The sequence below is a fragment of the Engystomops pustulosus genome, chromosome 2 (assembly GCF_040894005.1).
Source record: "Engystomops pustulosus chromosome 2, aEngPut4.maternal, whole genome shotgun sequence".
Lineage (NCBI taxonomy): Eukaryota > Metazoa > Chordata > Amphibia > Anura > Leptodactylidae > Engystomops > Engystomops pustulosus.
Genome location: NC_092412.1, coordinates 90,346,335 through 90,363,530, shown reverse-complemented (window position 1 = coordinate 90,363,530; position 17,196 = coordinate 90,346,335). Strand labels below are relative to the sequence as shown.

The 17,196-nt window shown below is 42.1% G+C and overlaps 1 protein-coding gene across 2 annotated transcripts in view; it reads right to left on the bottom strand.

Annotated features, from left to right (window-relative positions):
- The window catches only part of NALCN (sodium leak channel, non-selective), a 306,335-nt gene that overhangs the window by 7,870 nt on the left and 281,269 nt on the right, over positions 1 to 17,196 (bottom strand). For both annotated transcript variants that reach the window (XM_072135500.1, XM_072135501.1), the window contains 7 exons: positions 15,727 to 15,846; positions 14,081 to 14,149; positions 11,702 to 11,850; positions 7,953 to 8,046; positions 7,366 to 7,498; positions 7,003 to 7,118; positions 6,322 to 6,479 (listed from right to left, as the gene is read on the bottom strand). In XM_072135500.1, the coding sequence (XP_071991601.1) occupies positions 6,322 to 6,479; positions 7,003 to 7,118; positions 7,366 to 7,498; positions 7,953 to 8,046; positions 11,702 to 11,850; positions 14,081 to 14,149; positions 15,727 to 15,846 (839 nt within the window). The remainder of the gene's footprint in view (positions 1 to 6,321; positions 6,480 to 7,002; positions 7,119 to 7,365; positions 7,499 to 7,952; positions 8,047 to 11,701; positions 11,851 to 14,080; positions 14,150 to 15,726; positions 15,847 to 17,196) is intronic.

The window sequence follows — 17,196 nt, the reverse complement described above, 5'->3', positions numbered from 1 at the left end:
CTTATTTACCAAAAGAGGCTACATAATGGTAGAAATAATCCTGTCCCAGCTTTTTTTAAAAGATGTATTACAACTAGAGATGAGCGAGCACTAAAATGCTCGGGTACTCGTCATTCGAGACGAACTTTTCCCGATGCTCGAGTGCTTGTCTCGAATAATGAACCCCATTGAAGTCAATGGGAGACTCGAGCATTTTTCAAGGGGACCAAGGCTCTGCACAGGGAAGCTTGGCCAAACACCTGGGAACCTCAGAAAAGGATGGAAACACCACGGAAATGGACAGGAAACAGCAGGGGCAGCATGCATGGATGCCTCTGAGGCTGCTTAATCGGGGGACCATGTATGGAGGCAGTGAACTAGTAGTAGATTAAAGGTGCTGCAGTTAAAACTATGTTAGTTGGATCTTGAGATGGAGCTGGCGCTCCGCTGCCAGGCGAGCTTTCGCCAATCCAAGCCCCGGTCTCTAGGCTACTCCCCAAACAGCACTTCTAAGAACCTTTTGTATAAGATCAAGTGTAGTAGCGTTCTTATAAGTTTAGGATATGGTGGGTGAGGGGAATGTAAACAGATGCGCAAGAAGCGCTGAAATAATATCGGTAAATGATAAAAGTTTGCCAGTATATTTTGTGGATTACACAGCAGGGTGGCGACAAAGTTAACAAGTTTGATGTGGAATCCATGAAAACAACCCAAAATTCTGCCTGACACAGTTCGTTTGATAAGGAGACCATGTATGGAGGCAGCTATATGGACGACTTTTGGAGGCAGTTATGGCGATGACGTGTGGAGGTAGCAATGGAGACAACGTGTGGAGCCAGCTAAAAAGACGACATGTGGAGGCTGCTATGGAGACAATTTAATTTGGATAGTGCCTGTATGTGGCAGTCCAAAAAAGTTTTCAAACCAGAGGAGCAGGTAGCTGGTCCTCCAGAAAAATTACATAGATTGAGTGCCTGTATGTGGCAGTCCAAAAAAGTTTTCAAACCAGAGGAGCAGGTAGGTGGTCCTCCAGAAAAATTAAATAGATTGAGTGCCTGTATGTGGCAATCCCAAAAATTGCTTAAAACAGAGGACCGCGTAGGTGGCACTCCAGAAAAATTAAATACATAGAGTACTATAGCTAGAGCCAGTTGGCCCTGGCAAAAAATAGCCAGTTTCCTATGCTTTAGTGTACAAAGAGGAGGAGAAGGAGGACAATGAGGAGGAGGAGTGCATACATTATTCAGGTTGAGCTTCTTTCACCTGGTGGAGAATGAAAATGCGGAGAAATCCAGGCTTTATTCATCTTGATAAGCGTCAGCCTGTCAGCGCTGTCAGTCGACAGGCGTGTACGCTTATCGGTGATGATGCCACCAGCTGCACTGAAAACCCGCTCGGACAACACGCTAGCGGCAGGGCAGGCAAGAACCTCCAAGGCGTACAGCGCCAGTTTGTGCCACATGTCCAGCTTTGAAACCCAGTAGTTGTAGGGAGCTGTGTGATCATTTAGGACGATGGTATGGTCAGCTACGTACTCCCTCACCATCTTTCTGTAAAGATCAGCCCTACTCTGCCGAGACTGGGGACAGGTGACAGTGTCTTGCTGAGGTGACATAAAACTGGCAAAGACCTTGTAAAGCGTACCCCTGCCAGTGCTGGAAAAGCTGCCTGCTCGCCTACTCTCCCTCGCTATTTGTCCCGCAGAAGTACGCCCTCTGCCGCTAGCGCTGTCAGAAGGGAAATACTGTTTCAGCTTATGCACCAGGGCCTGCTGGTATTCATGCATTCTCACACTCCTTTCCTCTCCAGGGATGAGAGTGGAAAGATTTTGCTTGTACTGTGGGTCCAGGAGAGTGAATACCCAGTAATCGGTGCTGGAATAAATTCTTTGAACGCGAGGGTCACGGGATAGGCAGCCTAGCATGAAATCTGCCATATGCGCCAGAGTACCAACGCGCAAGAATTCACTCCCCTCACTGGCCTGACTGCCCATTTCCTCCTCCTCCAACTCCTCTTCTTCTGCCCATACACGCTGAACAGTGAAGGACTGAACAATGGTCCCCTCTTCTGTCTCGCCAACATTCTCCTCCTCTTCCTCCTCATCCTCCTCCACCTCCTCCTCTTCCTCCTCATCCTCCTCCACCTCCACCTCCTCCGATATGTGCTGAGAAACAGACCTAAGGGTGCTTTGGCTATCAACAAGGGAATCTTCTTCCCCCGTCTCTTGTGACGAGCGCAAAGCTTCCGACTTCATGCTGACCAGAGAGTTTTTCAACAGGCCAAGCAGCGGGATGGTGAGGCTGATGATGGCGGCATCGCCACTGACCATCTGTGTTGACTCCTCAAAGTTACTCAGCACCTGACAGATATCAGACATCCACGTCCACTCCTCATTGTAGACTTGAGGAAGCTGACTGACCTGACTACCAGTTCTGGTGGAAGTTGACATCTGGCAGTCTACAATCGCTCTGCGCTGCTGGTAAACTCTGGATAACATGGTTAATGTTGAATTCCACCTCGTGGGCACGTCGCACAACAGTCGGTGAGCGGGCAGTTGGAGGCGGCGCTGCGCTGCCCTGAGAGTGGCAGCATCTGTGCTGGACTTCCTGAAATGCGCACAGATGCGGCGCACCTTCGTGAGCAAATCAGACAGATTGGGGTATGTCTTGAGGAAACGCTGAACTATCAGATTTAACACATGGGCCAGGCATGGCACATGTGTCAGTCTGCCGAGTTGCAGAGCCGCCACCAGGTTACGGCCGTTGTCACACACAACCATGCCTGGCTTCAGGTTCAGCGGTGCCAGCCACAGATCAGTCTGCGCCGTGATGCCCTGTAATAGCTCTTGGGCGGTGTGCCTTTTATCGCCTAGGCTCAGCAGTTTGAGCACCGCCTGCTATCGCTTAGCGACGGCACTGCTGCTGTGCCTAGAGTTACCAACTGATGGCGCCATGCCCACGGATGGTAATTCGGAGGAGGAGGGGTGGGAGGAGGAGGAGGCGGGGTGGGAGGAGGAGGAGGCATAGTAGGCCTTTGAGACCTGGACCGAGGTTGGCCCCGCAATCCTCGGCGTCGGCAGTATATGACCAGCCCCAGGGTCAGACTCGGTCCCAGCCTCCACCAAGTTAACCCAATGTGCCGTCAGCGATATATAGTGGCCCTGCCCGGCAGCACTCGTCCACGTGTCCGTGGTCAGGTGGACCTTGTCAGAAACGGCGTTGGTCAGGGCACGGATGATGTTCTCTGACACGTGCTTGTGCAGGGCTGGGACGGCACATCGGGAAAAGTAGTGGCGGCTGGGGACCAAATACCGAGGGGCGGCCGCCGCCATGAGGTTTCGAAAGGCCTCGGTCTCTACCAGCCTATAGGGCAGCATCTCCAGGCTAAGCAACTTGGAGATGTGGACGTTGAGGGCTTGGGCGTGTGGGTGGGTTGCGCTATACTTCCTTTTGCGCTCCAGCGTCTGGGGTATGGAGAGCTGAACGCTGGTGGATGCTGTGGAGGATCGTGGAGGCGAAGATGGGGTTTTCGCACGGGAGGTGTTTGGGCCGTGGTCCTGGGCAGGGGGCTGACTAGCAGATGACACAGGGGAAGGAGCAGTGGTGTGCCCGGCCTGAGGTGAACGGGCTTGGTGCCATTGAGTGGGGTGTTTAGCATTCATATGCCTGCGCATACTGGTGGTAGTTAAGCTAGTAGTGGTGGAACCCCTGCTGATCCTGGTTTGGCAAAGGTTGCACACCACAGTCCGTCGGTCATCCGGTGTTTCTTTAAAGAACCTCCAGACTTCTGAAAATCTAGCCCTTGTCACGGGAGCTTGACTACGGGCAACATTTGGCGCTGATGCACCAGCTCTGGCCCTGCCTCTCCGTCTGGCCCCACCACTGCCTCTTCCAACCTGTTCTGCTATAGGACTCACCTCCATCTCAGAAGCACTGTGTTCACCCGGCCTATCAACCCAGCTTGTGTCTGTCACCTCATCATCCTCCGATCCCTCAGTCTGCTCCCCCCTCGGACTTCCTGCCCTGACAACAACTTCACCACTGTCTGACAACCGTGTCTCCTCATCGTCCGACACCTCTTTACACACTTCTTCCACTACGTCAATAATGTCATCATCACCCACAGACTGCGACCGGTGGAAAACCTGGGCATCGGAAAATTGCTCAGCAGCAACCGGACAAGTGGTTTGTGACTGTGGGAAGGGTCCAGAAAACAGTTCCTCAGAGTATGCCGGTTCAAATGCCAAATTTTGCTGGGAGGGGGCAGACTGGGGGGAAGGAGGCTGAGGTGGAGGAGCTGGAGGAGTGCTGATTTTGGTGACATGGGTGGACTGCGTGGAAGACTGACTGGTGGACAAATGGTTAGAAGCATTGTCCGCAATCCACGACATCACCTCTTCTCACTGTTCTGGCCTCAACAGTGCTCTACCACGACTCCTAGTAACTTGAGACATGATGAACCTAAGGAGTGTAGCTCTGCTGCGTTCCCCTGCTCCCTCATCAGCAGGTGGTGTCTCACCCCGCCCAGGACCACGGCCTCTGACCCCTGCAGTAGTTGGACGCCCACGTCCACGCCCTCGTCCTCTACCCCTAGCCCTCGGGTTAAACATTTTCAAAATTAAAGTGTACATTTTTTTTTTTGTGTGTTTTTTATTTATTTTTTTTTAAACAAAACGATGCTATCCTATTGCTATGGCTAGTTTCTAACCTACACTGACAGTACACAACTAGATTTTGTGCTGTGCCTGATGACTTTGAGCTATAAAAAGAAATAAAGGTAAAAAAAAATAAATCAGCAGACTCTGCCTAATTCTAATCAAACCCCTAATAAATTGTCCCACTTCGGTGTTTGAGGTGGATATGCGTGTCACTAAGAGCTAAACACAACGGTCGCAAGTCTCCCTGCAAATTACTCACAATATGGTACTAGCTGCACTACTAATGCCAGCAAGCCCAGCCACAAGCAAACAAAAAAAGAAAAATATAACGCTATTGTAGGCCTAAGTAAGCCGTTGGGGTTCTCCTATGGCTATTTTCTAGCCTACAGTGAAAGCACACTGCTTTGCAAGATGACTTTGAGCTATAAAAAGAAATAAAGGTAAAAAAAAATAAATCAGCAGACTCTGCCTAATTCTAATCAAACCCCTAATAAATTGTCCCACTTCTGTGTTTGTGGTGGATATGTGTGTCACTAAGAGCTAAACACAACGGTAGCAAGTCTCCCTGCAAATTCCTCACAATATGGTAGTAGCTGCACTACTAATGCCAGCAAGCCCAGCCACAAGCAAACAAAAAAAAGGAAAATATAACGCTATTGTAGGCCTAAGTAAGCCGTTGGGGTTCTCCTATGGCTATTTTCTAGCCTACAGTGAAAGCACACTGCTTTGCAAGATGACTTTGAGCTATAAAAAGAAATAAAGGTAAAAAAAAATAAATCAGCAGACTCTGCCTAATTCTAATCAAACCCCTAATAAATTGTCCCACTTTGGTGTTTGAGGTGGATATGTGCGTCACTAAGAGCTAAACACAACGGTAGCAAGTCCCCCTGCAAATTACTCACAATATGGTACTAGCTGCACTACTAATGGCAGCAAGCCCAGCCACAGGCAAACCAAAAAAAAGTAAAATAAAACGTTATTGTAGCCCTAAGAAGGGCTGTTGGGTTCTTGTAGAATCACTCCTGCCTAACACTATTCTAATAGAACATCCTAACGCTTTCCCTGACCAGCAGCAGCTCTCTCCCTAGCGGCATCCCGACAGAGAATGATCCGAGCAGCGCGGGCAGGGACTAGTCTATTCCAGGGTCACCTGATCAGGCCAGCCAACCACTGCTATCGACGTGTAAGGGTACCAAGTCATGCTGGGTGGAGTGCAGAGTATCCTGGCTTGTGATTGGCTCTGTTTCTGGCCGCCAAAAAGCAAAACGGCCGGAGATGCCATTTTCTCGAGCGGGCGAAGTATTCGTCCGAGCAACGAGCAGTTTCGAGTACCCTAATGCTCGAATGAGCATCAAGCTCGGACGAGTATGTTCGCTCATCTCTAATTACAACCATCATGTTCTAAATTGATGTCAAGTTGCATTTTTTCTTAAATTGTATTGTAAAAAATATAGGCTGTGAGATTTGCAAATCATTGCATTCTTTTTTCACCTTACACAGCATGCTAATGTTGGAATTAGGCCAGTGCATTATAAACCTATATACCCCTTACATGAACTATACTACACTCTTTTTTCTGAAAGCCTATGGAAGATGTTATAAAAATTATAATTATACAAAAATGTACTTAAAGAAATATATCAACAACAAATTAACATAAAATATTTGACAAATATATACTGCACCTGAGCACATCATGAAAGGTAACATCTCCACCACTATGCAATCGCTCCATTTCATAACACATATGCTTAAATAAAAGCTTGTCTTTGTCCAAGTCTACTTCTAATCGGCCACGAAGCAACCTCAAGAGGAACTTCACGCGAAATGTTGGAATAACACCCTGGGGATTACATACAAAACAACATCTCATAAAGATTCAACTTAAGTCATTTCCTTTCGACAAAAATAACATTTTTATAGGGACATTACTGGACATAGATAACCAAGCAGTAAGTTAGGTGATTAATATCTGATTGGTTCAGGTCTAAGCTGATTGCACAATACATATGGATAATGGGACACATTTACATAAAACAGTGCAAATTGCACTATGTGGCGCTCCCTGCACTTTTTTGGTGCACTTTTAACATACAGGGTGGGACACACTAACAAACTTTGTGTCATGTAAAGAGTAGTGCAGGAGTGACACAAAGGGTCGCATGTGACACATATGTGGCGCAGACACTTCTGAAATACATGTGCAAGTAGTTTTCACATAAAAGAACATGCAAAGTCTAACAGAAACCTGACCATCGGTAATGTGCCCCAATTTGTATAGTCATCATATGTTCTTATAATGTTTTTTTATAATTAGACTTCATAATATATTCATTTCGTAAGCACAAAAAATGTTAAAATATTACCTCTCTTTTATCATCAACCATATTCCATATTATTTGATAATGACGGAGGTCATTAGGACTTAGTAACTGGTCCTCTTCAGTAGAGTAGAAGAGAGAAAAATTCTCTACAATTATGGCTGAAATTTAAAAAAAAAGATTTACATGCTGTTCAATGCAAGATGTATGGATATAAGATGAATTGGAGCAATAAATATAATATCTTTAGTGGTTACAGTGATCAAAGTATACTAGACGTTAGATCATATCCGGCATCACCTTTTCTAAGACTCAGCACAAATGCATATAGTAGAAGTTACATAATTACCGTACTAAATGCCGTTGCTTAAAGTATGATTATTATTCTTAATTACCGTTAAGACTTACCGACTAAAAGGTTTAACATGATATAGGCGATGATGACATAAAAAGAACAGAAATACATGAGTGCTCCAGCGTAATTTCCACAATCTGTTTCCCAGTATCTACTACTGTCAGGTGTGCAAAAAGGGGGTTGAACCTAAAATTACAACATTAGAGTAAATAGTTACAGTCTCAGTTATCGATTTAACCAATATTGTACATACTGTATGGGTTGGCAAGTGACAATGACTCTGAAACTAATGGATGGGATAACGGGTAATAACGATAATAATAGAGCTGTTGGTTTTTTACTGGCACCCAACAATAGGATTAAAAAGGTTAAATAATTTGAAATAATTTGAAGAAAGAATAATATAAGACTTCTAAAAATAATCATAATTTCTTTTTGATAATAATTTCCATAAAATAAAAAATAGTATACATGTATTCTCTTATTCAGTACCCTTATAATACTATTATTCTATGTAAGAAATGTGTACAATCTAATGATGTGCATTGTGAATATGGTCAGAAATGCTTAAAAAATGTTATGGATGTTATGGAACAATATATACTAATGTACAATACGATTCTTAAAACAGTCAACTCACCATACAATCATGCATTATTTTATTCCAATCTTCCCCAGTTACTATCCTGAAGAGTACAGTTATAGCTTTCCCTGCTGTGGAGAAGTTTGCATGTCTAGAAGAGACCAAATAAAAAAAAAACACATAGGTTAAAAAACAGTTTTGAGTACCGTAAATAACCTTAATAAAATTTCCTAAATGTCCCGTACCAGGACGGGAGCAGCAACTGTAGGTGATCGGGAGCACTGGAGGAGGTGAGTATCTTTATTGTTTTTATAGCCCCCCCCCAGGCATTATAATTCTTAAAAGCCCAGACAACCCTTTTATTTCCATTCTACATGAAAATTCTCATAATAACAAATAGCAAAACAGACCACCATATTTTGCAGTAGCAATGGACCCCTAATACATCTTTTCGGATTAATCTTTAACCTCAAAACGACTTTGCCATTTTGCGCTTTCTTGACACGGACCATTTTTTCAAATCTGATATGTGTCGGTATGAGTGCTTTTAACTTTAAGCACTTTATCATATCCAGGTGATTTTGAGACACATGTTAATTCGTGATAGTTGGGAGATAATTATTGAGTTTCAGTCTGAAAAATACTGAAATTTGGAGAAAATTCAGAAAAATTCTCCATTTTCAAAGTCTGAAATATTCTGCTTTCCACGCAAATATCTTAATAACTAACATCACCCTAATGTCTGCTTTATGTTAGTATGTTTTTTAATGCATCCTTTCATTTTTGTAGGATGTTAGGAGACTTGGAGCTCCAAAAATATGTAAGATTGTCTACAACTTTCCAAACCTTCAAATGTAATCTAACATACCCACCTGTTCAACACACATAAACTGTTTTGCTTCACATCACCTCACGTCTCTATCTACCCTGCCATATAGACTGTGAGCCCTCATGGCCAGTGTTCTCCTCCCACTTGTTCCAGATCTCTGTAGTTTTCGTATCTGTTCTTGTCTTTTTGTAATGTACTGTATGTGAATCCCTGATTGATTGTACAACACTATGGAATCAATAAATAACTTTAGGTGAGATTTTTCATGTTTGTAAGATAATTTCCAATAACTGACTTGAGGGAACTGCTTGGGTTTCAAGTGACTTTGAGAGGCCTAAATAATAGTAAAACCCCTTGAATTAACTCATTATAGAAACCCCTTAACCTGTGTAAAACAACTTGTACAAAACTTGTTAATCCTTCAAATGTTTCACTTTACAGATACTTCAAATTGGGGCATCTATATATTATTGATGAGAATATATTACCGGTAACTCTTTTTGGTTAGACATAAAATGGGTAGAAGAAAATAATTGATTCTTGTTTTAGATTTTTTGAGCGCTGTGAACCGTACCAAAAAAATTATATGTTATATTTATTTTATGGGTCCTTATGGATTACGGCAATACCTCATTCATATAGTTCATTTTAAAATAAAAACAAAAATTGATAAAATCTCATATACCGTATATACTCGTGTAAAAGCCGAGTTTTTTTTTAAAAACATCCTTTCGGCTTATACACGAGTCAATACACACATACATATACTTAAAAAATATTTAAAAAATAATAAACTTATATGCTCACCCTCCGGTGGCCCCGACGTGCAGCGCTGCTCCCATGATGTCCGCGTGGGTCCTCTTCTGGCTTCCGCGCCCGTCTTCTGTCTTCTCTAACTTCGTGCTGGGCGCCGCCATGTTTTTCTCCCAGGCGGCACCCAGTATGACGTCAGCAGCGGCAAGCTGTATACTACTGGGGACTGGCTGTATACTACTGGGGGCAAGCTGTATACTACTCGGGGCAAGCTGTATACTACTGGAGGCTTGCTGGCTATATACAGGGGGGCTGTGACCAATGCATTTCCCACCATCGGCTTATACTCGAGTCAATAGGTTTTCCCAGGTTTTTGATGGTAAAATTAGGGGTCTCGGCTTATACTCGGGTCGGCTTATACTCAAGTATATATGGTAGCTTATTCTTGAGATTTTATTAACCATTTCAAGGGGGATACAAACTAAATTATCAATTTTTATTTTGGATTTTTAGCACTTTTTTTTAATCACACTCACCATAACATGAAAATAATATTTTAACATAATTATCTGGTTCACTAAGATTGCAGTGATACCTCATTTAAATAGTTTTTCTTTTCTTTACTCAATTTTACTGAGCAAAACCAATATTGGAGAAAATGACATTTTTTTTTACTATCGACAACTTTTCAGGGGCTTTTACTTTTGTATTTTTCTGTTGACAGGTCTGGTTTAGGGTCTATTTTTTGTGAAAAGAGTTGTTCTTTCAGTAGTATCACATTAGGGCACACTTTTTTGAGGGTATTTGATGAAAAATTGTATATAACGAGAAGTTTTTTGTGTTTTTTTTGCATCGTTCATCAAGTGGGTTCAATATTTATTTAGATTTATTGTACAGATTAATACGGACACAGTGATACCAAATATGTACTTTTTGTGTTTTATATACTTTGTTTGGATTTTATATGTAACTGGGGTGATTAGGGGACTTTTATTTTATTCATCCGATCATCCGTTTATCCGATCACTTGTTCAAGCCCTTACACTGCAATACACTTGTATTGCAGTGTACAATGTAAGTAACTGAGCATGCTGAGTTAGTTACAGCCGGGTCCTGCCAGGAGGTGGAACCCGGCGTGAAGAAGAGCTGGCAGCCACGGGGCAGGATGGATCAGATCCCCGGTAAGAAGCCACCGGTGGGGAGAGGGGGGGGAGGTGTCTAATCCACCGGGGACAGACATACATGGCTTGTAAGGGGTTAAACACCCAGGACCCAAGTTTTTCCATTCCCAGGTGTTAGCTGGACCTGATGTCGTGCGATCTTCTACTGACGCGTGGACGTACAAAGGCGGCGCATCAGAAGAAGTAGCCTTAATGGCTGCCGTAAAACCCCTGTCATTAAGGGGTTAACCAAGCATTGCTAAGAAGAGCCCATTGGGGCAGATTTACTTACCCGGTCCATTCGCGATCCAGCAGTGCGTTCTCTGCGGTGGATTCAGGTCCGGCCGGGATTCACTAAGGTAGTTCCTCCGACGTCCACCAGGTGACGCTGCTGCGCTGAAGTTCCCCGAGGCCCGGCGGAATGCACTGAAGTTCACCGGCCTATTCCTAGTGAAGGTAAGCGCGAGTCCTGCAACACTTTTTTTTTTAAATGCGGCGGTTTTTCCGAATCCGTCGGGTTTTCATTCGGCCATGCCCCCGATTTCCGTCGCGTGCATGCCAGCGCCGATGGGCCACAATCCGATCGCATGCGGCAAAATCCCGGGGCAATTCAGGGAAAATCGGTGCAAAACGGAAATATTCAGGTAACACGTTGGGAAAACGCGAATCGGGCCCTTAGTAAATGACCCCCATTATGTCTACAATGTGAACTTGCACCCTGTATACAGCCCACTGTAACATTATTCCATCTGTTGTTGACTTCTCTGGGACATGCACACAGATGAGATCAGTGGCTTAGCCCAATAAAAAAAAAAATTCTTCTAATATGTACCATCAACTGAAAGTGGGCTTTTTAAGACTCTAAATAATGTTGTCCAGTTGAGCTTAAGTATGCTGAACCAAAATGAAAATATAGACACCTAACGCACTAAGCACTTAAAACACATTCTTATTAAACACATTCTAAACAGTGGAGTTTTTGGAAAGGCAGTACGATAGAACAGTGGTGTTGTAGAACAATTTAGTATAAAATACATAATATTATAATAGTACTGCTTACTTACCTGTTTATGTTTTCACCATATTTCACTGTTCCAAAAAGGACAACTCCAGCAAAAGCATAACAAAGTAGCAATAAGAACATTCCCACAATGATAAAGAAACTCTTGTACATGCTAACAACCACAGTTAACAACAGCATCTTTAGTGTTACCTGGAGGACAAAAAAAATAAGAACTTCTGTAAGTATTAAGAAAATGTTCTCAATCATAACTTCCGTTATATCCTATCAAGTATTTTTAAGGGAACTTGTACTAGATATTGCATAATTTCCCAACTATTTGGTGAAATTTCAATTGATGTTAATTGATGGTAAATGAACCTTACGAGGGCCTGGTAGAGTGGCACATAGGAGGAAATTATATATGACAAAGGCCTAAGGTTCAACCCTTTGTCACCTACTCCTTTTTGGGAAGATCAATTACCATGTGCCAAGTTTGGGGGAGGCCCAGAACAAAATGTCACTCAAATCCTTAATGCATTCAGAAAACCCTCAGCAGATCCACTTTCAGTTACATGTTTAACCATATTTCATCCAACCTTGAGCCTATGAGACTGAGCTGCTTTCATTTATATGCAACTATAATTATTTACTTATGGAATAAGTTTCTTTTTTAATTATACAATACTTAGCAACTAAAAATATAATTAAAATGAAAATAAAATGCTGGTAAATTGAAAAGCTAACTGGCATAAAGGTAAATTACCATGAAAATTCCATTTTATGCTCTACTTGTAGTTTAATTTTTTTAGTTTTAGAATTAATTGAAGAGAGTGTTTCTTAGCTTGTGCATGTTGGAGTAACATGGTTTAAGAAAGACATTCTTGGTCATAACTATTTAAAATATATGTTCCCAAGGTATATCAATGAAATTTTCCTACACATAATACAGATAAGCAGGCATTTACCTGTCAACTCGAGTGGAGATTGAAACTCAATGGTTACTGCCTGGAATTAACAGTGGAATTTGGACCAACTATGTGACTTAATTGGTTTTGCTTTCGGCTAATCCAAACAACATTGTTCAACCCCTATAAAGGGATCTGGACTTCACTGGACAGAATGATGCTTCCTTTTAGAGTAGCACCAGGTAGGTGACAGATAAAAGGATGTCGGTGGAAAGTGGTCAATACAAGAGAATTTTAGATTAAAGCAATAACACACACCTTTACATGGGACATTAGGAACTTTAACACTAAGGCACCTCATATTGGGGAAAGGTGTGTGCCACTTCTGGCCAGAGACACAGATGACCCTGTCATGCTGGTCATTTAAATCTTAGAACGCTGCTATTGTGCATGCCTTAGAAACTGATGGCATGAGGGTGGGCCATGAAACCAGACACTGGGGGCAATGGAGAATGGCAAGGAGACCAGGACACCAGCATTGGTTGAGCATAGGCAAACAGATTACCACAACCAGTAGCTTCTGCATAGGGAGAACCAGTGCAGTTCTCTTATAACTTCAGGACCTAATTTGAAAAAGACCAAGATAGGTCCAGGTCAGTGTATCCTTTTACAGAGTTTGACAGATAATTCTAGATTTGTAGCAATTAATACAATAGATTTGTATTTGATAATATAAGGTGTTAAGCTGGTTATTAATATAATGAACAAGTAGTGTATTATAATATAGACGGTTTGGGCCATAGCCCCGAGCCCAAGCTTTCTAGAGGACCCATGGCCACCCAAACCACTCACCAAATTTTATACTGAGAAAGACCTTCACCCACAAAATCTTCATACATCTTTGCCTGCTCTCAATACACATGTACACAAAAGCCATTTCAGGACCTTTGAAGGTCCTCCAAAGGTCCTGAAACTGCAGATTCAAACCAGACAGAAAGGATGCATCCTCCACTTCCCAAAAAGCTTGATTATAGTACCGTAGGAAATAAATTCCAGACATGTAGGGGTTATAATATTCCTAAAACCCAGGGCCCATGGCAGTCTTAATTTGCCACTGAACAAACTAATTTTGGTAAGACAGACCAACAATCTAATGGTAATGGGAGCCTCTTGTCTCTGAGATAATGACTGAGACCTTGGTTTGCGAAATGCCTTCTGAGAAAGATGTGTCACCACTAGGGGTGTCTGGCAGTGGCCATTTTTTCTTTCTCACCTTTCAAAGCACACACTTGCTCAAACCAAGGTAGAGTATGAATTATTTTTTCAGTATTTCCTCTTCAGCTCATTTACCCTTTTCTTTGAAAGCCATTATTTTATAGATAAACAGGAAAAATTTTGCCTGGCATGTGTCAGACAAGAGTTTCCAGTTTTTGAAACTATACATGATCTATATGTATAAAGATCTATGAATCTATATATGGAAAAAAAGGTAACATGTAAAATGAATGAAATTATTTTTAAACAAAGATACTTACGTGTTTTCCACATATAGAGAAAAATCGAAAGACAATTATACAGGCACCCATCATATATGTGTATTCATTCTTTAAAAGAAAAAAAAAGCTTTTTCAGTTGGAATGCAATTCTTACAATTGTATTCACATTCAGAAGGAACACTGCATTATCAGTGTATATATTGTTATTTGGGGTTTAAATAAAAAGCAACTATTAATAAGAGCTCTACACATAAAATGGTACTTTCCATTGTCTAACTAGTTATATTTACTTACTTTAGTCACATTCAGCTAGATAGTTATATCACATATGACCAATTCACATATATTTGTAAATCAGAGATGAATGTGTGGGGTTGCCATTTTCATCTAGTCCTAAAGATATTTATCTGAAGAGATATTCCTGCCTCTTGACACTTATGGATGTTACATAACACATAGGGTGGGGGCTTCTATCCTCTAAGACGTGAGAACTAATTGCCAGCATCCAATTAGCTTATTCCTTAGAAAACTGTGCAGGTGAAGTTACTCTAGCACTTGTTTCGGCATGTGTCATTGGCCTGAGAAGTCCTCTCAAATGCTGATGACAGGTAAAAAGACTGTGGGAGACACAAACTCAGTAATCCCTCCTCTAAATGAACAGGTCAGATGATAGGCTGCAAACAATGTTCCCGTGGACCACTGTTTGGATCCAAGGGTGCGTGCTGCAGACCTATGATGACAATAATAAATGCCCAGGCCCGCAACACAGCCAGGAATAGGACCTGCTCCAAAATTTGCAGTCCGGGCAGTTGGCTCATGAACAGGGCTGTGGTAATAATGGCCATGTTCATGAACCCATAGAAAGCTATTGGGCCTTGTGCTACCTTCACGAGCTGTGGCTAGCACACGACTTAAAGCAATTGTTGTTAGCATGAAAGCTAAGGAACAGGACCTGCTGTATAATTTGCAGCAGTTGGCTCATACATGGGGCAGTGAAAACCATGGCCATAAGTTTAAGCCCATAGAAATACATGATGACATGTGATAGCCGTGAAAACAATCGCTAGCACAGGTACCCAATTAATATTCACGCGCAAGAGGCCTAATTCTGCCATTTTTATGATCTACTACTATTAAAAGTACAACTAAACTTTGGCCAAAATATTATAAATCACTACAGCAAATGATAATAGTAACATTTGTAATATACTTTAACAAAAATATCTGTTTATGTGTCCTACTTTTTTCCTGCCCTTCTTCTTTATTTAATCAGTTTTTGTAAATCAGGTCCTGTACTCACACTGAAAGCTAATCAGATAAGAATCTGATAATGCTCCTAATGAAGTAACTCCTTACAGACAGTCTGTGGTAAGCCTAATCACTTTAGAGAGCTGACTCTTTATGGGAGATATGCTCTAGGTATTGAAAGAGTTAATCATTAGTCTTATCTGCTTGAGGTGAAGGGAGATCTCAATGTTTTCAGATACACTGCTCACTACAGGAGAAAGAGCGGAAACACATGGAAGCTGCTTTCCTTAATTATGTATATTACAAAGTTTACTATTACAACCTTCTCTATTTATTTCTGTAATAGAGATAATAAATATATTGCTTCCAATGTTTAGTTGATCTTTAACTCTTGGTTAAGGACTGAACTGAATGTAAGCAAATATATAGAGACTTACTAGTAAAGCAAAATGAAGTATAACCCAAATAACTCCAAGAGAAGTCACAAGCAAGTCATAACGATTTCTCCTGCTTTGCCAAAATCCAGCTGGTGACATAGCTGTTATCTTCATGGTTACCTTCACGTAAATAAATCAGATCATTAGTAAAAGCAGGTCTTATTTTTCACATTAACTGTGGAGAAAGTGCAATGATACTAGCATATGAAAAAAAATGTAATATATGTATTACTAACATATTGCTTATCACATATAAACATGAGCAAACCTACCTTATATACTTGTGTGTAAGCCGAGTTTTTTCAGCACAAAAAAATGTACTGAAAAACCTCACCTCGGCTTATACACAAGTCTATAAAAAAAACTTACATACTCACCTTCCAGAGCTCCCGATGGTCGGTGCGACTCCCCGATACTCCTGTCCCAGCATCTTCTCTTTCTTCTCTCTGCTGTAACAGCGGGCAGGCACTTGTCCATATGCACGCAGCTGTCGCCGTTGATGACATCATAGTGTGTGCCTGGGGCATGGGGCACTTCAAAACTGGGAAGGTTGGCTGCATGTGGCATTTCATAACTGGGGAGGCTGGCTGCATGGGGCATTTCATTATTGGAGGAGGCTGTGACCAATGCATTTCCCACCCTAGGCTTATAGTTGAGTCAATACGTTTTCCCAGTTATTTGTGGCAAAATTAGGGACCTCGGGTTATACTTGGGTCAACTTATACTCAAGTATATATAGTATTTGTTGGATCTTAGATTTGTTGTAAATTTGTCAGATCATTTCTGCTTTTCTGGTTCAGTCAGTGCCACAAGATCGATCACATAATAGGAAAGAAATGGAGGTGGGTTTTTGCCCCTTTGGGTATTGTATGGAATTTTAGCAGGGACATTTCAGAATCAGAAACTTAGGGCAAGTGCAGCCTGGCTGAAAAAGAAAGAGCTGAGTGTGGCACTGCTGCCCAATTCCTGTTTAAAATGTTACCCCTTATTGTGGGTGGGCTGCCAGCAAGTCTTTCAAATATAACCAAATAGAACCATAGTAGCATGGGGGCACCAGGGTTGAGCATGCAAGACCTAAAGTGACCTTCTGGAATTTTTTTTCCATTACCAGGAGACAACAGAACAGCTGTTTGCAAGCTGTGCAAACAGATTAAACCCTGGATCAAACAACTGAAATGTAGGCACCACTGCTTTGTGAAACATCATCACACACTGTAGCCAGCTTGCATCCAGGAGCAGTACTGGGTTATACATGTCCTCTGAACCAGCTCTGACCTCTTCCCTCCACTTCCTCAAGCATCAATAATGGAACACATGGCCAAGAATTATGTTTATGTACCCAGCACAAACACCGTTTGCAAACATGTCGGTGGTTAAACCCAATTGGATCAAATTGTCTTGTGGCATTGTCCAAAACATTACTTTTGTTAAACTTAAAAAGTCTGAATTAGGTCAGATTACACTCCTACA